Source organism: Melitaea cinxia, chromosome 16, assembly GCF_905220565.1.
Source record: "Melitaea cinxia chromosome 16, ilMelCinx1.1, whole genome shotgun sequence".
In the NCBI taxonomy this organism is placed as follows: Eukaryota; Metazoa; Arthropoda; class Insecta; order Lepidoptera; family Nymphalidae; genus Melitaea; species Melitaea cinxia.
In genome coordinates, this window is record NC_059409.1 from 14,128,192 (window position 1) to 14,151,090 (window position 22,899).

The 22,899-nt window shown below is 32.7% G+C and overlaps 1 protein-coding gene across 1 annotated transcript in view; it reads left to right on the forward strand.

The window, feature by feature from the left end:
- The window catches only part of LOC123660902 (1-phosphatidylinositol 4,5-bisphosphate phosphodiesterase), a 110,455-nt gene that overhangs the window by 68,970 nt on the left and 18,586 nt on the right, over positions 1-22,899 (forward strand). The window contains exons 4-7 of the mRNA XM_045595922.1: positions 6,478-6,537; positions 8,873-9,010; positions 10,620-10,699; positions 21,715-21,951. Of these exons, the coding sequence (XP_045451878.1) occupies positions 6,478-6,537; positions 8,873-9,010; positions 10,620-10,699; positions 21,715-21,951 (515 nt within the window). The remainder of the gene's footprint in view (positions 1-6,477; positions 6,538-8,872; positions 9,011-10,619; positions 10,700-21,714; positions 21,952-22,899) is intronic.

The window sequence follows — 22,899 nt, forward strand, 5'->3', positions numbered from 1 at the left end:
GGCTTTTTAGGCAAAGGGATGATTATAGCATCTTTCCAACAAGATGGAAATGTACCGCTACTAATAGAAAAATTGAGAATATTTGTTATTATAGGAACTATATAATCTATGATAGGAATTACCATTTGACGACTAATGCAATCAGAGCCAACACTGCTAGATGATACCGCTAAAATATTCTTCTTAACATCACTATTCGTGAATTGACTAAATTGAAAAAAGGGAGTATCACGAGTTGTAGAAGCTGAAATTTGAGAAATTGTATTAAATTTTGTTATGTTATCAAATGTAACAGAAGATGAGAAATGCTGATTAAGTAAATTTAAATTTAAATTTTGGGAATTAATGTCACGTCGCTGCTTCCCAACTCCCAGTGATTTGAGGAAATTCCAAACTCGGGCAGAGTCATTTTCCTCAATAACAGACTTATAGATATGGCGTCGATGTTCATCCCTACACACCCTGTTACAGCGATTCCGAGCTTTCCTGTACTTCTCACGATTTGTTTCATTGGGATCGAGTCTATATTTAGCTTTGGCTATATTCCTTTTCTTCTGTAGGCGCTTAACTTCGTCAGTCAACCATGGAGCAGGTAGATGTTTTAATCGCACTGGACGAATAGGGGCATGCTTGTCATAAAGTTGAGTTATTAGGGAATTAAAACGGTTTATCTTTTCATCAATTGATGAAGCATCATGCACTCCGGACCAGTCAATATTTGAAACATCCACGGCTAAACTTTCAAAGTCAATTCCATTGAAATTGCGCCTCATAAGAATTTTACGTTTAGCTTTAGGGGGTCTTAATTTATAGGATAAAAAGAGAAGGTCATGGTAGGAAAAGGCAGTAGCAACACATTGACCAAATTTTTCGACATGAGATATGAAGAGACAAGAATTAAGTCGAGAAGAGTAGGCAAGCAGTTAGGAAATGCGTGAGTCGCAGATAGTGGCAATATATGTAAATTAGCTGCCTGTACTATAGATGTGAAGCGTGAAGTTCGAGAGTCATTTTTAAGAAGGCAAGTATTAAAGTCACTTAAATCATTCAGCGTAAAAAATGTAAAGTGCCTTTTTTCAATTTCGATATTATACGTAGGGACAGTCGCTATATATATATATATATATATATATATATATATATATATATATATATATATATATATATATATATATATATATATAGTGTTTTAATCTCTACAATAATTAATTAAGTCGTTACTCTTAAGGGCAGTGATACTTAACTTTAACAGCCCGTAAAAGTGTCGATTTACGGCTAAGATCTTTTGAATTAACGACAAGCATTCGTACTCAATTCACGATTTGCGAATATACCTCTTTAGATTGAGAAATATATGTTAGATATACCTGTACCTATGATACATAGATTCCTCAAGTTTTTATAGGTACTGTTGAACATGATGTGAATTATTCTTCTCTTTTGATGTACTTGTGTAGTACTTTAGGGTCGGCTTCAATCCCCGCACATGACAAACATTTGTATTGGCCATACAGGTGTTTGCCGTGGTCTGGGTGTTAGTCCTTGTGGGTCTCCCCACCGTGCCTCGGAGAGCACGTTAAGCCGTCGGTCCCGATTGTTATCATTTACACTTGATAGCGATCGTTACTCATAGTAGGGAATATATCCGCCAACCCGCATTGGAGCAGCGTGGTGGATTAAGCTCTGATCCTTCTCCTACATGGGGAAATAGGCCTATGCCCAGTAGTGGGATATTACAGGCTGAAGCGTTAGGGTCGGCTGTTTGGAAAGTAGGGAATATATCCGCCAACCCGCATTGGAGCAGCGTAGTGGATTAAGCTCTGATCCTTCTCCTACATGGGGAAAAAGGCCTATGCCCAGTAATGGGATATTACGGGCTGAAGCCTTAGGGTCGGCTGTTTGGAATGAAACTACTGTGATACTGTTTTAATTCATCATTAATTATTCAATTCGGTCAATAATACCTCGGCCCATTGGGCTAAAATAAAATTACAAAGGCGACGAACCACGGTTATTAAAAACGAGTATAGAGTCTGGGCTTACCATACCACACTCTAAGTGACTTCGGTAGGTCTGGATGAAGCACACACACGTCTAGAATAGCACACAAGACCATTTACTAGTGAAATTGCGGGGAACAGCTAGTATAGAATTAAAAGTGTCTCGAAAACAGTAAAAGAAATGATGAAAACCAAAAATGCTATGCATTTGATGCACGATATTACTCGTTATCCTTTCAAGGATTTTTAATTTAAGTTTCTTGAGTAAATAGAACACGTAGGGTGTGGTATATATTAAGCTATTTGGTGATAATGTTTCTTTTATCACAATCATAATAATCATAACGCAAGACATACATTCAGCCGACTTCTAAACGTCAAAGATCTATAAAGATTCAAGGTTGACTTTTCAAGATCGTTATATAATGGTTGATTCAAGAAATGACCTAGCATGTTTATGTCTATTTCTGTAATCGATTTTGAAGACTAATTAATTACTTGCAAACTGTGTTAGTCTAGCCGAGACGCTTAATCTAAATTTATCTATTTCTATCTATCCGCAAAATGTCGGCAAACAAATTATCAATGTCGAGATAAATTTTCAATTACGATTGATACTAGTTATTCAATGAACGCTTCACACTCTACCTTGAAGTAAAAAAAAAAGATAAAAATAAAAATTGCATGTTTTTAGAATAAAAAAGGACATGGGTTTATAAGCCCGTAGATGTATATCAGTTGTATAAAAAAAAAAGAACGCTTCACACTTAACGGCCCCCAGTAGCATTGTCTCCTGTGTCGGGGGTCCGGAAAAACACAATACACAAGCAAAAACGTTCAGACCACGACAAACATCTATATCGCTTCAACAGCTTAATCCACCACGCCGCTCCACTGTGGGTACGCGGATATATTCCCAACTATAAGTATCGATCGCTCTCAGGTGTATATAATAACAACCAAGACAGAGAGCTTGTATTCTCCGAGGCACGAGACCTACAATGACGGACATCCAAACCGCGAAAGACATATTTGTACAAATACAAATAAATATCCATCTCGAGCGGGAATCGAATTCGCAAACCGTCGGTGTTTTTAGGCGCCTTCACGCACCACACCAGAGCGGTTGTTGTGTTTTGTTGTTGAGATTATTTTAACGCAATTAATTCCAAAACTAATAACTGTACTCGTATGTGGCTACAAAAGAGCGATGTAATTCACTTCGCTGTCCCGACGGATACTTCTTAAACTAGATGGCGTGTCGTGAATACTTGATGCTGTCTTTTGTGATACATTCATGGTGCAAGACTCGACTGTTTCAAAATGAAATACTGTTTTTGAATAAGGAGATTGTTGGATACTTAAGCAGAGCGGTACACGTCAATCAAACGAGCTAGTTAGTTGCACACTGATTTATTGACATGTTGTTGATTGATATGTTTTGTATACGCCTAAGAGTATATACTATCGCTACACGTTGTAGACTAACTTCCTAATAATAATAATTAACTTTTACAATAATATTATTAATAATATAACATTATACAATAATAAGACATGTACAACAGGTGGTCTTATCGCTAAATAGTGATCTCCTCCCGACAACTAACGTAGAGGATATAAAATCATAAAGCGGAACGGATGTACGGGTTAAAAAATAAGAATTAAATAATTAAGCAATAATTATAATTAAACAATATTTACTAAAATATAATTACACAATGTATTACATAAAATGGTAAAAATACACCAAATGGTATAAATTTTCAAATAGATCGGTAAAATAAAATCACAGGATACAGCTGTATATATATGACAACATAGCCAATAAATATTGACGTATGTTTGCGCGATACTTAATCTTCGAGAGGTACAAGGTCACATCAACCTTAAACACGAAGTTCAGAATCGTGAACATCCTTCCAATTGACTGAACACGGCTGATTTCTTGAACCGTGTCAGCTTGTCGATGTAATTTAGAAAAGAAGCCTTATGTATATTTTACGCTGCAAAAGTGAATATGTAAAAGAAATATAAAATATTTAAGGCAATATTATTATATAATCGCAATAATTTTTTGCTTTATTAAATCTCGATTCTGATTACATTTTTTGTTTATATAAGATTAGCAACTATGTAGGTATAGATAAAATTAATCCTTCGTGGTGGCTAAAATCGTTTTTTTTTTTTTAATGTTATTATTTTAACTTGCTTTGTATGTATGTATGCTTGTTTGTTTGTCACGGTGGAATTTCGCTATCAGTTTTGAAGCAGATATCTTCAATCGATTGTTCTGAAATTTTGTATTCACATGACAATGCGTGGTTAGCTATGTGATGTCATTCTAAATTCAGCATGGCGGAATATCTAAGATAGCGAAGTGATTATTTTTAATCCACTCCCACAATATGGATGTCAAATAAAAGGGCTTGCCGAGAATAACTCGAAAAATAAGGATGTTTTATGATATAAGGATGTTTTTCTGAAGGAAAAATACCTATGTAAGCAGCATAAAGCCTTCGCAGTGTTTTCGATGGAATCCCAAACTGTCAGAATATTTTGTTTATCCCCACGGTTTTTTTTTTTTTGTTCATTTCATCGGAAGCTTGTAGCTTGCAGATTGTAATTGTTCTGTAGTCCAATAACATTCTCGAGCTTGCACTCCTTTATTTTGTATTTTCGTGGCATGGATATGCTACAATAAGTAAATAGTCCAAATATAAATATACATATATACATATAAAAAACATACCAGAATACTAAAAAATATGATTTAAAAATATACACTTACACCATTTATATATGTATTGATATGGTGGAATAGACGCCCCTAAGGTTACGTATACTTCGAAAAATCGGGGCAACTATGCTTTATGATAGAGAACAAATGAGCATCTATTTACACATAGATGCACACTTCATGAACCAGTAGCAGTGAATCACTGAAGTAAAAAAAATATAACGGAAATTGTAACTATTTATAAAATTATACAACGGCAAATATTAACCTTTAAAATGTTGACGTTTTCGTATATTTCGTCGCGGACATGATCGCACATACGAGCAAAACGAGGCCTCGGCCAAGACGGCCTTTGGATAAGGGATGGGGGGTGACTGCTTCTCCTATTTATACTATTAATTAGTCCCGAATTTGAAAATTTCATTTTTGAAAATGAGACATCTTTAAATAAATAAATCTTTCCTACCGCGGCATCTACGGTTTTACTATATTTATATTTAAAACATTAAATTGTGAACTGGCGAACGAAACATTATTTTATATCTTAGAAAGTCTTGTTAAAATATATTTTGTTATAATAAAGGTACTCGCTTTCTTTATGTTTGGATTTCATATCAGAGACATTTTTATTCGTTATATCATAAGAGAAGTATACGAGTATAAAGTAAAGCGATTTATATACGAATATAAAGATAATACATAACTGCTCGAAGCGTTGTCGAGATTGACATTTCTGTTTCGTATACACTTATCTCTCTATACCAATTTCATCAAGCCCTTTGTTTGTTTGTTTAAAAGTATGTAAAAGTTAAGATTGACATATTAAAATCAAATGTTTGAGTTTAAAAGGCCTGTTTGAGGGAATATAAAACGTATTTACGTACTGTGTGGCTACGGTACTAAAGAATATAGCCACCCCCTCTCTTCCCGTGGGTGTCGTAAGAGGCGACTAAGGGATAACACAGTTCCGTTACCACCTTGGAACTTAAAAAGCCGACCGGTGGCGGGATAACCATCCAACTGCTGGCTTTGAAATACACAGGCCGAAGACGGGCAGCAGCGTCTTCGGTGCGAGTACAGTAAGCCAGTACTGCGGTCACCAACCCGCCTGCCCAGCGTGGTGACTATGGGCAAAACACATGAGTTCACGTTATTTTTGGCGTAAACTTGTGGAGGCCTATGACCAGCAGTGGACTGTATAGGCTGTAATGATGATGATGATGATGATGATGAAAACGTATTTGAACGACCTCTCATATTTTTATTCATTACTAACAAACAGACACGACAGGCGTTGACTGATCTTGCGAATTGTCAACTTTACACAGTTGAAATAATCTCTACGTTTTCTGAGATTTTAATTATTTTGAGCAATTAATAATTTAATATAAGAACTTTCTACAAAGTAATAGAAAATATTTCCCTTTATTTCGGGGCTTACACCTTTTTAAATGTCACCTATACCGTGCATATCTAACTTGAGGTTGAAAAAATTTCCTCCATTTTGAGATTACGCCATATTGGAACTATAATGACGTCACTTAACTGACCGTTCATTAAAAGGACACGTGTATGTTTGTATCTTTCTGCTACATGAAGAAAAAGATCTATGCCGTATACGTAAACGCTGTTAAACATTGGGTTTGCGATTCAATTATCAAATTTAAATAATAATAATAATATTAATATATTAAATAATTAAAAGTCTTTTAATTAAAGAAATGTTATTCGTTTCAGGATGGCGACGTCATCGAACTGTGTCAAGTCAGCGACGTGCGGTCTGGAGGTGTGCCAAAGGTAATATTTGTAAACACTTTTAATGAGCGCTCTAATTAACATTTAACGATATTTTCAGGTCACTTGCATCGAATTCAAATAAACATCTTTAAATGATATATCAAGAATAAAACATTGGTTTAGTTCTTAAATTAGCTAATCATAAAATTAACAAGAGTCGTTTTGAAATTCTTCGATGTTTATTTTCTTAGTAGATATCAGGAAACTATTCAAATAGAACTCGGAAGACATTGCGCATGAAGATAAATAAAATAATAGTATAGTTTTGTATTTTCTACATTATATTATTGTTAGTGTTTCATAACTTTTTTTGTTGACATACCAAGAAGAATATAATTTGTACGATTTTATTTTTGTGTTACCTACAAATTAGGAAATTCCAAACATTTTTTAATATCATATTAAAAATCGACCGTTCCAGCGGGGATCGAACCTGGATCTCCGACTGACCGTGTCGGTGCTCCAACCAATTAAGCTATGGAACGATGTATCCACTAGATCGAAATTTTTGATAAGATGATTTTATATTCGGTATAAGCAGTGGCGCCGTCTATAGTGAGTTCTTTACAGAAACCCGTAACTATTCTAAGTTTCATATTACAATGATCAGGAGAAATTATGTTGTGTCATGGGACACCAGCTAGGAACGAAGTTCCTTCGGATAGTATAGAAGCAACACAATGTGAAAAAAAGTATAATTTTTTATATATTTTCTAGTTCTTGTTTTTTTTTTTTTTTTTTTTTAATGTTGTTGCTTGGTTTTTAACTAAGTACATAAAAGTATTTAGGAAATTTAGTATTTTAGAAAACAACAATACCGCTGTCAGAGTTAACGGAACCTCAGTCCCGAAAACGTCGTAACACAAATTTATAAACGAAATAATGTTGAAAATGTTGTCAATTCTTGTCGCATTTGTATTATAACTTCGTTAACTTTAAGTGATAAAACGTGTAAGTGTCACGTTCGGACGCTACTAAGACCCTTTCTAACATACCCTCAGTCCTTAATCCTTTTACCTAACTTGTGGCCCTTAAAACGTCGCACACGAGGATTGACAGATTAGCAGAAAGTATTTTGTATTATTTTCAGAATTTATTTTTGTATTCGTTACTAATCTTTATGGCAGTTTTATAAGATTTGACCGTTTCAGATACTACTCGTTTTCTATAACAAGTATTGTAACTTTTTACGGCTAGTTACTGTAACTATCTTTTAGTGAAGCTACAGATAATATTTGCTTAAATTTGTAAAAAAAAACTTTGTTCGTTAGTCAAACTTTAACTGTAGTAAGTAAAATTACAGATAAGTGACTACTTATATGACTGGCCGTAAGTTCTAAGATCAATTTTAATAAAAGAAAAATCACATCACTTTCCAACCCTTTTGTAATTTCAAATATGTTAGTGAAACTTAACTGTATCTTGTAAATAATTTAGCTCTTTTATAAACAAGGTGACTTTACCTTCTCAAAATGCATTTTATTAGGTAGAATATTACCCCCTTTAGAATACATATTTTAATAGGACAAAATATAGATAGGTACACATTTATGAACGCATTATTTTTATTTATATATATATAAGACATTACTTAATTATTTAAAATTGGAATCGGAAAATTATACAATGTGTTGCTCTGAAAAAACAAAGATTTTATTATACAAATTTTCTTTATACATTATGATACAAAATTAATTATAAAAACCCTTAACCTTCCTGAAAAAACAAAGAAACGATATTTAAAGCTATTTACCAATTCCTATACATAAAATTAAAATTAAATATTTCTTTTATATGTGACTATTATGGAGTGTCAAAATCTCTTTATAAAAACAATACATATTACTACTGCTATAAAAAAGGTACTATACAAATATACAAACTCAAAGGAATATATTCCTTTATATATATTTATTATTTTACTGTACAGTTAAAATTAGTTTAATGAAAATACCAATATAATAATATCAAATAAATATCAATAATACCAAAGGCTGAAGCCTTCAAAAAGTAAAACAGGCTATAATCGATAAATAATAAAATAATCGTATTTATTATTAAAAAAGTATGTTTTTATGTCAAATTTAATAGGACATATAAATGCTATGTCTACCTGGGTTAATAATGACAATTTAATATGAAAAACAAAACGATAATACATTTATCAAAGAAGATTATCAAATTGTTAAAAATTATTTACATTATCAAATTATAAATGTACTTCCAATTTGAAAATTACGAACTATATTATTGTTAACTCATTTAAAGTAACTCTTGTGTTGTTATCGCTAAAGTTTTCAATAAAGCATAAACTAGGAAATGTCCTTTGTCATAGGATACGAAACTGAACAACAATCTGGTAAATAAGCACGGTAACAATCTGGAAGACAAGTCCCTAACGATATGCAGTGGAACCGACTACATCAACATCAATTACCAGCACGTCGTCTGCCCGGATGCGAACACTGCTAACGTACGTTTGTTTTTTTTGTATCTACCCACGCTTTTGACTATGAACATTTAAGCTTTGGAATCTTTGAACAAATTAGAATTCAAATAGTTTATTATGCCAAAACACTTTACCCAAAAACTATGAATAAATATACTACACATATATAAATGGCTTTGATTTGAAGGCCAATTAGCAAATAGTTTGCGACTATCAGCTAACCGATTCTAAGCAGCCAGCTAAAAAGAAACAAATTGTTAAATAGTGTCTAGTTGTAATAACAAAACCGCAAACCTACCTTCACTGCTAAATAATACTGTTTTCAAGCTGTATTGTGTTCCTGTTGGTGAGTAAGGTGACCAAAGCTCCTGGGGGGGGGGGGATTGGGGGTCGGTAACGCGCTTGCGATGCGATGGTGTTGCAGGCGTCTATAAGCTACGGTAATCTCTTACCATCAGGTGAACCGTACGCTTGTTTGCCGATTGTGATATAAAATCTATCATTGGAAGTCTTAAATTTATGGAAGGGAACCAGCCAAAACTGTTTGCTGTGTTGCTCCATAATCGAAGTATTGTCGCACATTGGAAAATTGTCTTTTCTAACTTTACATTACAAATTTTTATCATGGCAAATATAACAACAGGCTCTTTTGAGTTCTTTGAACTTTGTACCAAAAGCGGGAAAATGTTTTAATTAAGCGTAAAAACATAGTTTCTTTATCATACATCTCTTCAGGGGAGGAAAAATGGCAATCTATAAAATATATTTCATTTAAAACAGGCGTTCTGACAATAATTATACGCCGAATACTGTTCGGTTCTTGTAAAAGAAAAAGAAAAGTTCGCAACATCTCTCCAATGTGTTTTGAAGCAAATCATAGCAATTTCTTTAAAGATAATAATTTTCATCCGAAGGATATATTTAGCAATTAAGAAGCATTAAGATCACATAAATATTCCATAATCCTCTAGGATTCTCGTCCTATACTTGCAGATAACAGGTTAAATATTTATTAACAAACTCTCCAAAGTCTTTCGGTTTCTTCAAACTTATCCACTTGAAACAGGGTCGGCTTACTTTTTCGCACACCATTTCTTTAATAATTTTGAAATTTCTCTAAACAAATTATTATTGCAGTCTTTTACCCTTTTATTATAAGCAAACGACTCTCATCCCATCTCCCCGTTTCAAGTGTAATCAAAACTGCTTAAATATAGATAGTGTAACTTTTGTTTCCAAGATTGAAAATAAGCTTTATAGAGTAAATTGTTAGCTGAAATCGGTATATTGCAACTCTATAGTGTTTTTATTGGTGTAAGCCATTTCATTACCATAATGTACAGAGGTACCCAAAAATTTACAGAGCTATCTAAACTTTGTGTAAATAGTTTTAAGAGACCCATATCAAGTGCTTGACCTTTTTGTATTCAAATAATACACCCCAGTTCCAGCAGAGTATGTAGAAACACATTTGCCTGTTCCGTTTTGAGTACGCTGACGCTTAAAATTGAATAACCAAAGAAAAAAAGTTAGACCATGGAGCTAAAAGTAGTTTAGGTTTAGTCATTATTATCCATATGACGCACACATTCGTAGTCCGCTAGTGATAATTAATTAATTAATTCCCATAAAGGTTTGGTTGCAAGGGCTAAGAAAAATCACCCATAATGTTAAGGCGAACAACGTGTGCCCTATGACATGTCTGAAGAAACAGTAAGTTTGTATAATATAAATGCATAAGTTTTTATATTATAAGGCATTAAAATTATAAAGCACGCTTCTAATGATTGCACTTTATTACACCTATTTTTAATTTAGGTTTTAGTCTACATTTATGGAAATTCCATCAAATTAGATTTGATGGGAGTTCTAATATTGTATTATTAACAAATTTATTAATTATCTGTGTAACAAAATTCTTGGCATAAAATTTTTAGTAATACCTTCTTTGTTTTATAATACTGTACAACTGATTTGATGTTTACATAATGAGTTGATCTACTGAGTTACCTGCAACCCAGCATGGATAATATATGTGCTTACTACTTATATATACCATACATAAATACATAATCACAGATTCACTTATATAAGACTGTGCGAAAATACTTTTTGATATTAAAATTATCTCTTTTATATTCTCTTGAAAAGAAATCTATAAATGCCAAATATTGATGCGTCTATTTTTATAAGTGTATGTTAACGTTATGTGCATGAACTTGGCGTCTCATTGACTTTCAATCTTCGGGGATAAACAAATATATTTATGTAACCAAATATGTCTTTCGGTCTGTCTTATATTGCAACTGTACATATTTTGCAAAAAAAAATGGCTATTCGCGGCATTTACTATCTTGGAGTTCGAGTCTCCTTGCGGGCTGTTTTACATAAGATAAATATAATAACAATTGCGTAACAATATATTTATAACAATACTAGCCGCCAGGACAGATTTCGTTCTGTCAATAGATTTTTATTTATATTGATTTTGTTTTTTAATTTTATTTTTTTGTAATTAAAACCATCCGTGGGCCTTAAGGAACATACAAAAAAAAAATAGCCGAATTGGTCAAGCCATTCTCGAGTTATGGGCTTAGCAACATTCATTTTTATTTTATATAGATTATGTATATCTACGAGAATATCGATTGTCTTGATATAAATAATAATAATCGCAGTAGAAACACGAGAAAGAATAATAAAATTGTAACTCCAGTAATCCAGTAAGTAAACTCCAGAAATATATTGATTATTAACACTAGTCGTTTGTGATTGAAGCCCAGTTCCCCATATTCACAATACGTAAGCAAAACTAATCGTTCTTGAATACATCAGGAACCGGCCTTTATACATATTTCCTGTAATATCGTTGTAATTATTTACGTTCTAATTTAAATTAATTGTTTAAATACATGGTTTTTCATGAACAAATATCAGAAATCAATCGATTCTAAAATATTATATATATATAATATTTTATTATATATATATAATATTTTAATATATTAATGATTATATTCTAAATATTATATCGGTATAAGATCTTCAACTCGTAAAAACAATATTATTGAAAATACTCCTTACATTGTTTATAATGCTTTTAACAATAAGTAGGTACGTTAAAAAATATCTACCTAGGTCGTTATTTGTTCTCGACCCAATCGTGTAGCAACAGTTTAACAATTCTAATGAGATCCCAACTTCAAGAAAAACAAATGTTCTGATGGAAAAAACAATTTCTTTTTTAAAGGAAATTTTAGGTAATTTAAATTCCTTTTATGTTTTCAGAGTAATAGCTGAGAATATAATGGATATTGTATATTTATTTAAGTTGATATTTCTTACATGTTTGGGGTATAATGTTTGGTTTGGGAACATCTATACAAATAAATAAAATTGGAGTGTCTGTTTGTAATATTAAAATAATCGCTTTTTACTAGACGTATAATTATGGATTTATATACGGTACATACATATACCAAAATAACATTTTTTTACAAATGTCTGTTTGTTTGTTACGGCTAATCTCTGAAACGGCTGGGCCGATTTCGTCTTTCACTGGCCGACAACTGATGTAATAAGGCGTAACTTAGGCCACTTTAATTTTAGAAATTTATTTATTTTGTAACTCTGCGAACTGAAAATTAACTTTTTTTAAATTCTACGCGGCGGTCGCGGGCACAGCTAGTAGCTAATAAGATTACGACGTTAAATTTCATATAACAATTCTTATCAAGTATTCAATAGTCGCTCAACGATTATGACGTAGTTAATATTAATTGTTATGATATAGCTTAGTAATTACATATTGTATTAATTTCTTAAATCAATAATTATTATTCTTATTTATAATTATATTCGTTTAACATTATAAATGTAAGTTAATCAATAATTAGCTTTGATTTGACACATCGATAAAATTGTATAAAAAGGGTAGATAATCATTTTAAGCATTCATTATTATTCGACTTGTTAACAACGTTACGCTGTTCAAAAATATAGACAGATTGTGGTAATCGCCTTGGCTATTTTAATTTAGAAACCCACCAGTGTTTTACATCTCAGAAGTGGGATTGTGCCCAAAAATGTCTGGACCTTACTTAGATGGTTTGGGCCAGCGCAAACGAAAAAATAATGAATCAAGCAGCTCGGAAGATGAAAACAGTGATTTTTTTTTCTCTGACGGTGATTGTAAAAAGAAACTGTACAAAAAACGACACGTTGCTCCCAGTGATGCGGAAGTGATCCCTAAATTTCGACCGGAGGACACTAATAGCAATATTATAGGTTGGCTGCACAAAATAGATCAATTGGGCGACGTTTATGGCTGGGATCACACCGATCGAACATTTATTATGCAATTACGACTACGTGGCTCCGCCCGAGAATGGTACGACGATCTCGATAATTATGACCTGACATGGGATGAATGGAAGGAGATGCTGCAGACTGCCTTTCCACGATCGACTGATTACGTGGACAAATTAGAACGGATGTTGGCGAGGACAAAAGAAGACAAAGAGACTATGACGAAGTATTATCATGAGAAATTGTCTTTAGTTAAGAGATGTAACATCACCGGCGAAGATGCTATCTCGTGTATAATTCGTGGACTACCTTATGAACTGAGAGCCAACGCTAAAGCATATACTTGTAATACTCCTGAACAATTATATTATGGCTATTTATCATCATTAGAAAATTTCAAACGAATGGAAACACAAACTGTGCGGAAATCGACGTGGAAAAGAGGAACCAATAATGGTGCGCTAGGTTCAACATCAAGCCATCAGCTCCAGCCGAAGATATGCTACATGTGTCGGCGGCCGGGTCACGAAGCACGAGACTGTAGACAACAACAGCACTGCGAAAAATGTCGCCGTAACGGACATACTACTGCAGCCTGTTGGTTTGGTGCTGGGACATCGCGACCGCAATTAAATCAGGTTAGTCAGGTGTTTCATATTACTTACGATATTTATGCTGATATTTACAAACGAATAGTGATAGTAAATGGGCGACAGTTAAGAGCATTCATAGACACTGGCAGTAAAATTAATTTGCTTTGTATGTCACAAGCTAAGAACTTACAAATTAAAATTAATCCAAGCACCACTGTTATGAAAGGTTTCGGAGGAGCCTGCGTAAACTCACTCGGTTCGTGTTACTTAAGTATTTTAATAGATAATGTCCAATTGAATGGAATTGTTGAATTAACTAATTATATAACATCGGATATTGATTTATTAATTGGACAAACAATGATTAATAGTAAAAACGTTAGTTTAGTCACTTCTGATTCATCTATATGTTTCGTTCAAAGTAACTTTGTGCAGGATCTGTTTACGAACATTAATCTACAGGCATCTGATTTTGTTGTGAAGTTTCCAGTTTATTTGAAAGATAAAGTTGTAATACCAAAATATAATCAATTATATGTAGAAGTTTACGTTGACTGCTTTAAGAATATTGGAAAAGAGCACACATTTTTAACAAATACAGTATGGATGCAGTTAGGAAATGTTTCTTATATGATATCATCAGCTGTTATTAAACAATTTAGTTCTCATTTGAAAGTTGTCAATTTAGGAAATACAGATATAGTATGGGAGGCTCATAGACTGATAGCTAGAGCGGAGTTGGTAACGATACCAATTTGCGATGAGGGATCTAGAATACTGGCTATAGAAAGTTCAGAAACTACCGACATGCGAATTAACTTATCTGACATTAAGAAAGGTCAGCTTAGTGATTTGGAAAATAAACAATTATTATCACTTTTAAATAGGTATAGTCACTCATTTGCTAGAAGTACAAAAGATTTAGGTTGCACCGATCTTATTAAGATGCACATCCATACAATTAGTAACCAACCTGTTTGTCGTAAGCCCTATAGATTATCGCATAAAGAAAACGAAATTGTTAACGGAAAAATCAAGGATTTATTAGAGGCAGGTATCATAAGGGAGTCAATTTCAGATTATGCTAGCCCCGTAGTCCTGGTTAAGAAGAAGGGTGGGGATTATAGACTTTGTGTTGACTATAGAGCGTTAAATGCTAATACTATTAAAGATCGATATCCCTTACCACATATCGAAGATCAGGTCAATAAGCTGTCGGGTAAATTGTTTTTCACAACCCTTGACCTTGCTCAAGGGTATTACCAAATCAGCCTACACGAAGAGTCTATACCGAAGACTGCATTTGTCACTTCATCGGGTCAGTATGAATTTTTGAAGATGCCCTTCGGTTTAGCCAATGCCCCAGCTGTATTCTCTCGATTAATACAAATGACACTAGGCAGAGTGGATCAAAATATAGCTCTTTATCTTGATGACGTGATGTTGCCAACAAGTACTGTACAGGAAGGCTTAGTACTATTAGAAAAGGTTCTTCAATTATTAACACAGGCAAATTTAAAATTAAATCTTGGTAAATGTTCTTTTCTAAAGCGTACAGCAACGTACTTAGGTCACGAAATCTCAGCCGGAACTATACAGCCAGGGCAAGCTAAAATAAAATGTGTAGCAGATTATAACAGGCCACGTAACGTACATGAGATTAGACAGTTTGTGGGTTTAACGTCATATTTTAGGAAATTCGTTCAAAATTTTGCCCAAATTGCTCGCCCTCTTACTTTACTCACAAAAAAGGATGTTAAATGGTATTGGGGTCCAGACCAAGAAAATGCATTTCAAACTCTTAAGCAACGGTTGATTGAAAAGCCAGTTCTAGCTATTTATAACTCTGATGCAAAGACAGAATTACATACCGACGCTAGCAAAGTAGGTTTAGGCGGGATTTTAATGCAGTATCAAACTGATAATAGTTTAAAACCAATAGCTTATTTTAGTAGGGTAACAAGTAACGAAGAGAAACTCTATCATAGCTATGAACTCGAAACACTCGCTGTTGTTGAATCTCTTAAACGGTTTCGAATTTATTTAACAGGTATTAAAGTTAAAGTTGTAACAGATTGCTCAGCTTTGAGAACGACTCTTGTAAAACGTGATTTGATTCCACGAATAGCTCGTTGGTGGCTTACGATACAAGAATTTGATCTTGAAATTGAATATAGGCCAGGCGAGCGCATGAGGCACGTGGATGCGCTGAGTAGAAATCCCGTGACTTATACGATATGTATGATTGATAACTCCGACTGGTTGATGACTTTACAATTGCAAGATGATAATATTAAAAGCATTATTTCTAGACTTCATGATAATTCTGATACAAAGTTATCCGCAAATTACATTGTTAAAGACGATATACTATATAGAAAAACTGTTGCAGGTGAGCGATTTGTGATCCCTAAACTAGCCAAATACGGTCTGCTACAAAAACTTCACGATCAAATAGGTCATCCCGGTTTCGAAAAATGTGAAAGTGCCATTAAAGCTCAGTTTTGGTTTGAAGGTATGACAAGATTTATAAGAAAATATGTAAACTCTTGTTTACAATGCGCGTTTAATAAGGGTAACTACGGTAGATTAGAAGGTGAATTACACCCAATTAACAAGCCAGCCATACCTATGCATACGTTGCATGCGGATCACTTAGGTCCTTTTGCTAAAACTCGTAAGGGTAACACTTATATTCTAGTAGTTATCGACGCTTTTACTAAATTTGTATTCGCCCGACCTGCCAAAAATTGTAGTTCAGTAGAGACGATTAGGTTATTAAAAGATATCATTATGCAGTTTGGTTATCCAGTTCGAATAATTACAGATAGGGGCAAAGCTTTTACGAGTAGATATTTTAAGCAATTCTCCGAAGAAAATCAATTTAGACACGTTTTAAATGCGATTGCCAGTCCTCGCTCAAATGGACAAGTTGAACGAGTTAATCGCACATTGCTTAATGGTCTCAATACTATGTCAGAAAGCGAATGCACATGGGACAATAAGTTAAACGATATTGTCTGGGGAATAAATAATACACCAAATGCGACAACTAATTTTTCGCCATTCAATCTTATGTTTGGTCACAAAAACTCTAGATATCCATCCTTTCCTTCAAATGCACCCACAAACTCTGAAACCCAACAAAATGAACTTCAGGCTAATAGAGAAACTGCTAAGCTTCGTATCGACAGAAACATGACTACTATGAAAAGACAATTCGATAAAAATCATAAGAAGTGTCTCAAATATACCGTAGGCCAATTAGTTCTCTGGAAAGGTGGTGTAACTAGGGATGTAGCTACTGGCGTTACTAAAAAGTTAAACGGGCTTTACACAGGCCCCTATAAAGTATATAAAGCGGAGAGCTCATTAGACCGATATACGATTTCGAGTATTAAGGGCATGAAAGGTTACAAAAAATTCAGTGCTGTTGTTCGTGGAGATACCTTAAGACCATACAAACCAACCATGTCCGAAGATGATAGTTCAGGCAGTGACCGAGAAGTAGATAGAGACGATTTGATTGATCTTCTTGAAAGTTAATTAAGATTTAGAATAATATAATTTTCTTTCTACTATATTAGATTAGTTACAGGTTGTTACAAGTGTGTGACTCTTCATTAGTTGTACTATAATTACAGTAAAAAAATATATACATGTGTTTAGCGTTACGGTTTATTAGTTGATTAAGTTGCAAGAGTATGTACAGTATATAATTGTTTTCATATATTATTTACTACTCAATATACATATTTACAAATGATGAGACTTCTTTTTCAAACCAATTACCTTATGATGATTGCTATTTGACGAGTCCATATACGATTTAGTAAAGACTGCTGTGTGATCAAGTCTAAATAAATAGAGACGGCTATGTGATCAAGTCTATATGTATGTTATATATACTGACAGCTTTGTGATCAAGTCAATATAAGTTTATAGTACTGTGTGATCAAGATTAAATAAACTGAGACGGCTATGTGATCAAGTCTATATGTATATTATATATACTGACAGCTTTGTGATTAAGTCAATATAAGTTTATAGTACTGTGTGATCAAGATTAAATAAACTGAGACGGCTATGTGATCAAGTCTATATGTATATTATATATACTGACAGCTTTGTGATCAAGTCAATATAAGTATATACTAATGTGTGATTAAGATTAAATAAACAGAGACGGCTATGTGATCAAGTCTACATATACTCGTATAACAACAGCATTGTGATCAATTCAAAAAGTACTGTGTGATCAAGATTAAATAAACAGAGACGGTTATGTGATCAAGTCTATATGTATATTATATATAATGACAGCTTTGTGATCAAGTCAATATAAATAATATATACTAATGTGTGATCAGTTCTACATTAATAATGACGGGTATATGATCGATATCAATCCATATAGTATAGTAGATACTATAATAGAGATAACTTATACGAGTATAATCAAGTCTAATTAAGGAAAATATGTTATCTTAACATATATAAACCAACTACTAGCTGTGTGACGCAATAATTTATTAGATAATACATTCAAAAATAAATACGTTTAAAACTGTGGTTATTACAAACGACATATTACTGCCGTACAATATTTTCGTTCCAGAATTTGGGGATCAGCACTGGAGAACAGCAAAACAAGGACCGTGGGACACGGCCTACACAGGATGGCCGAGTCTTATCAAGTATTCAATAGTCGCTCAACGATTATGACGTAGTTAATATTAATTGTTATGATATAGCTTAGTAATTACATATTGTATTAATTTCTTAAATCAATAATTATTATTCTTATTTATAATTATATTCGTTTAACATTATAAATGTAAGTTAATCAATAATTAGCTTTGATTTGACACATCGATAAAATTGTATAAAAAGGGTAGATAATCATTTTAAGCATTCATTATTATTCGACTTGTTAACAACGTTACGCTGTTCAAAAATATAGACAGATTGTGGTAATCGCCTTGGCTATTTTAATTTAGAAACCCACCAGTGTTTTACACAATATTACATTTTTATAAAAAAAAACAACTTGTTAATGAGAAACCATGTTTTAAAAAATTTCTATTTATTTCTTGCATGTTGTTTAGCAATGTACATGTTACTATATATAGGTAATAACTATATAAGGGGTCGTCCATTAATCAAATGATGTTTTAAGCAAAATTTTTATCCCCTACTCCCTTGGTGATACTTAGTGAGGCTTTAGGCTACCACCCGACACCCAAATACCTATCACGTGTATTTTTTTGTGCAAATTAAATTAAAATTTTCAGAATATAATCTCTAAATACAGGCATATTCTGATTAAATTTTGGAAAATTAACTCTCAACTTCTAGATATACATCAAGGTGACAGTGCTTTGAGCGCTTTCAACGAATCCCCCCCCCCCTACCCCCCAATTGAATAATGAACGACCCCTAATGTATTTGAACACTACTTAATGTATCATCATAATTATAATTACTAGGCATAATGTATTTTACCCAATTTTTTACGTTTTAATATATTTTTATTTCCCTTTTTATATGTACACTGTTATATGTAAAGAAAAAAATTACGTTAACGATACAACGAAGATAAAAGTTGAATGTTGATATCGATCCGTGGTTACGTTTATGATTTTTATATGGTATGGTGTTATTAAAATTTTGAATAAGTAGGTATATGTTTAGTGTAAAAAAAAAAAAAATTAGAAGGATATTTAACTAAAGTTTTTTAGTAAAGTATTAACTAAAAAAAAATATTTGAGGTTTAGATTTTCAAATTCCAAATTTATTATCTACATGTTAAAAGTTCTTTTAACTTTTGCAATTGCTTCAGCCTGTAACATTCTACAGCTACGCAATATGTCTTTTTCTCCACATTTGGGGGACGGTGCTTAATAAACAAACCACGCTCCACTGAATTTTCGGATATTATCTTAATTAACTGTCTTCCTAACCTTTACCTGTCTCAACCTTATTAAAGTACTTTATTTTTTGAAATGATTAATTTGTGATATTAATGAACTTTTTTTTAATAAATGTCAGTACAATATTTATTATATAGTTACCATTTTTGCTATTTACATTAGTGAATCATAATTTACGCCATTAGCCTAGTTGCCAATAACCCAGCCTACCACTCGAGTCTGGGTGTAATATTCGGCTGATACACAAAACATAGGCATTAAGTTGTCAAGAAATATGCCGTTTGTATTTTATACGTCTTACCATTTTGTTTTTTATTTATTATATTTATATAAAAGTGTACATTTTTATTGTTTTGCATGTTATCTGCTTTGCTTTGCAAAGTTTTGGAAGGAAGCTCTTCGTACTATCACTCACAACAACAAAATCAGCAATGTCTGTCCGAGAACCATCCTTATGAAGCAGTACGTTACTTCAATTTACCTTGGATTTGTAGATGCTATTATACATTCATTTTTAAAACCTAAAATTGTGTTCTCAAATAACAAAAAACCAACATTAATTTACATAGACAAGTATAATACATAACACATCATTAGGTATTACTCAAAAATATACTTGTGAAATTTAAATTTGATCACACGACAAGCATCAGCTTTAGATACAAAAAAAAAAGATAATGAAAATCGGTACAACCACTAAAACATTACACATTAAATTGAGAACTTCTTCCTTTTTTGAAATCGATTAAAAATACTAATATACGAGTATTTCCTTGTCATTTTGAACCCGATATGAATCATGTCAACATTGTGACACGAGATTTATATATATTAAGATAAAAAAATAAAAATACTAACTAAACTAAACTAGCTAGTTTGTTAAATTTTAATTGTAATACATTTTTTTTATTTCGAATGACATGGCTGTTAAGTAAAAAAAAATATTATTTTAAACAAAAACAGTTTGATATAAAAACTTGATAAAAACAATATTACTTTTAATTTTCAAAGTTTGTTACCGTCCAGCTAGATAATAAATTGCTTTTTAAGTGACATGTGCTCGAATGAAGTAAATCATCTGCCCCTTGAAACCATTACTCACTATTGCGGTTACAGAATAATGTAAAAATGGCGTAGAAAAACTTTCCTAGTAAATATTTAAATTATTAATTATTTTTGTTTTATATCGATGTAAATTAGTTGGAGTAGTTAGTGTAATAAATTTTCGTACTGTTATCTAAGAAATTTTTGCATACATTTATGTACAAAGTTGCATACTCACGCACTTAATACACATTACTTCTTACCAGAACAGCATGAATGCTTATTATAATGTGCTTGATATTTGTCACTTAGAACGCACATCATTCATTCATTTTTATGTATGTTTAAAATGTAATTTGTATTAAAATATAATAAATCGTACGAACAATACTCCAACACGAAAGTAGAACCTCGATCAAGATGGGCTATTTAACATACTTTGCTATTGCAGCTTTGAGTCCTAAATGTTTTATAACTTAAAGAAACAATGACAAAAAATCAAAATCAAACCCTTGAATACCCCATTTTACACATAAATCAAGCTGCTTTTTAATTCGACGCTTAAAATTAATTTTAGTGTAAAAAATATAGTGCAAATTAGTGCAAATATACAAGCAAATTAATTTTAAATTATTGTAAAAATTAAATGAATATTTTTAATTATGTGTGAAAATTAAAAATATTCATTTTAAGCGTTTAAAAGAGCTTTAAGTTTTTTTTGCCTTCGAATTCCACTTTCGTGTTTCCGAACATATTTACTATTTAAAAGACAATAAATGAAAAAATAATTAAGCACAACCTTGTAATATTACTAAAAAAATAATAATAATATTATTACGATTTTTCTTAGTTGGATGCGTCTATCATTTCTGGTGGATCCAAAAGGCAAAGTTCCAGTTAAAGTGGTCGCAAGAACTTTCGCTTCAGGAAAAACCGAAAAGTTGGTCTATCAATGTCTATCCGAACTTGGTTTGCCGTCCGGTAAAAATGAGTCAATGGAAAAAGAGGCCTTTACCTTCGACAAGTTCTACGCTCTCTACCACAAGATCTGTCCGAGGAATGATATTGAAGAACTGTTTAGATCTATGTAAGTCTTTTTAAGGTATTTCATAATTTTTAACATTAATAAAGACGGACATGCACTGCATAAGATCACCTGAAAACTTTGTTATAAGGTAAACGAGTATAATACAACCAACTGTAGCAAGTATCTTTCGATTTATGAATTAAGTTGAATTTGCAATTTCATTTACTTCAGCCTATCGCAGTCCACTGCTGGACATAGGCCTCCACAAGTTCGCGCCAAAAACGGCGTGAACTCATGGCTGTTGCCCATAGTCACCACACTGGGCAGGCAGGTTGGTGACCGCAGGGCTGGCTTTGTCGCACAGAAGACGCTGCTGCCCGTCTTCGGCCTGTGTATTTCAAAGGCAGCAGTTAGACAATTTCTTTATATTAAGAACTAGCTGACCCCGCAAACGTTGTTTTGCCATATATTTTACTAGCTGACCTGGCAAACTTCGTATCGCCTTATTTTTTTTCTTAAATATAATAATTACATATATCAAAATAAAATATAGCCTATCTTTTAAGTTGGATCAAACTGCACACGGTGTGCAAATTTGACTAAAATCGGTTAAGTAGTTTAGGAGTCCATTGAAGACAAACATTGTGACACGAGATTTATATATATTAAGATTAACCTTCTCAATCCCCCCTCCCCCCCTTATAACTTAGGGGAATGAAAAATAGATGTTGGCTGATTCTCAGACCCACCCGATATGCACACAAAATTTCATAATATTGTATTAACCCTCTTAACCCCCCCCCCCCCCCCGCTTATAACTTAGGGGTATGAAAAATAGAAATTTAAAACAAATATCTGTAAAGACCATACAAATAATTGTCTTAATTTACGGGTTATATCCTATATCCTATCCTTGTGTATGTTTACGGAGCCCTGACAATCTTACTACTAACATCATTCATGTTACATACATTAATTAATTATTTTTATTATAACATGAAATATCTT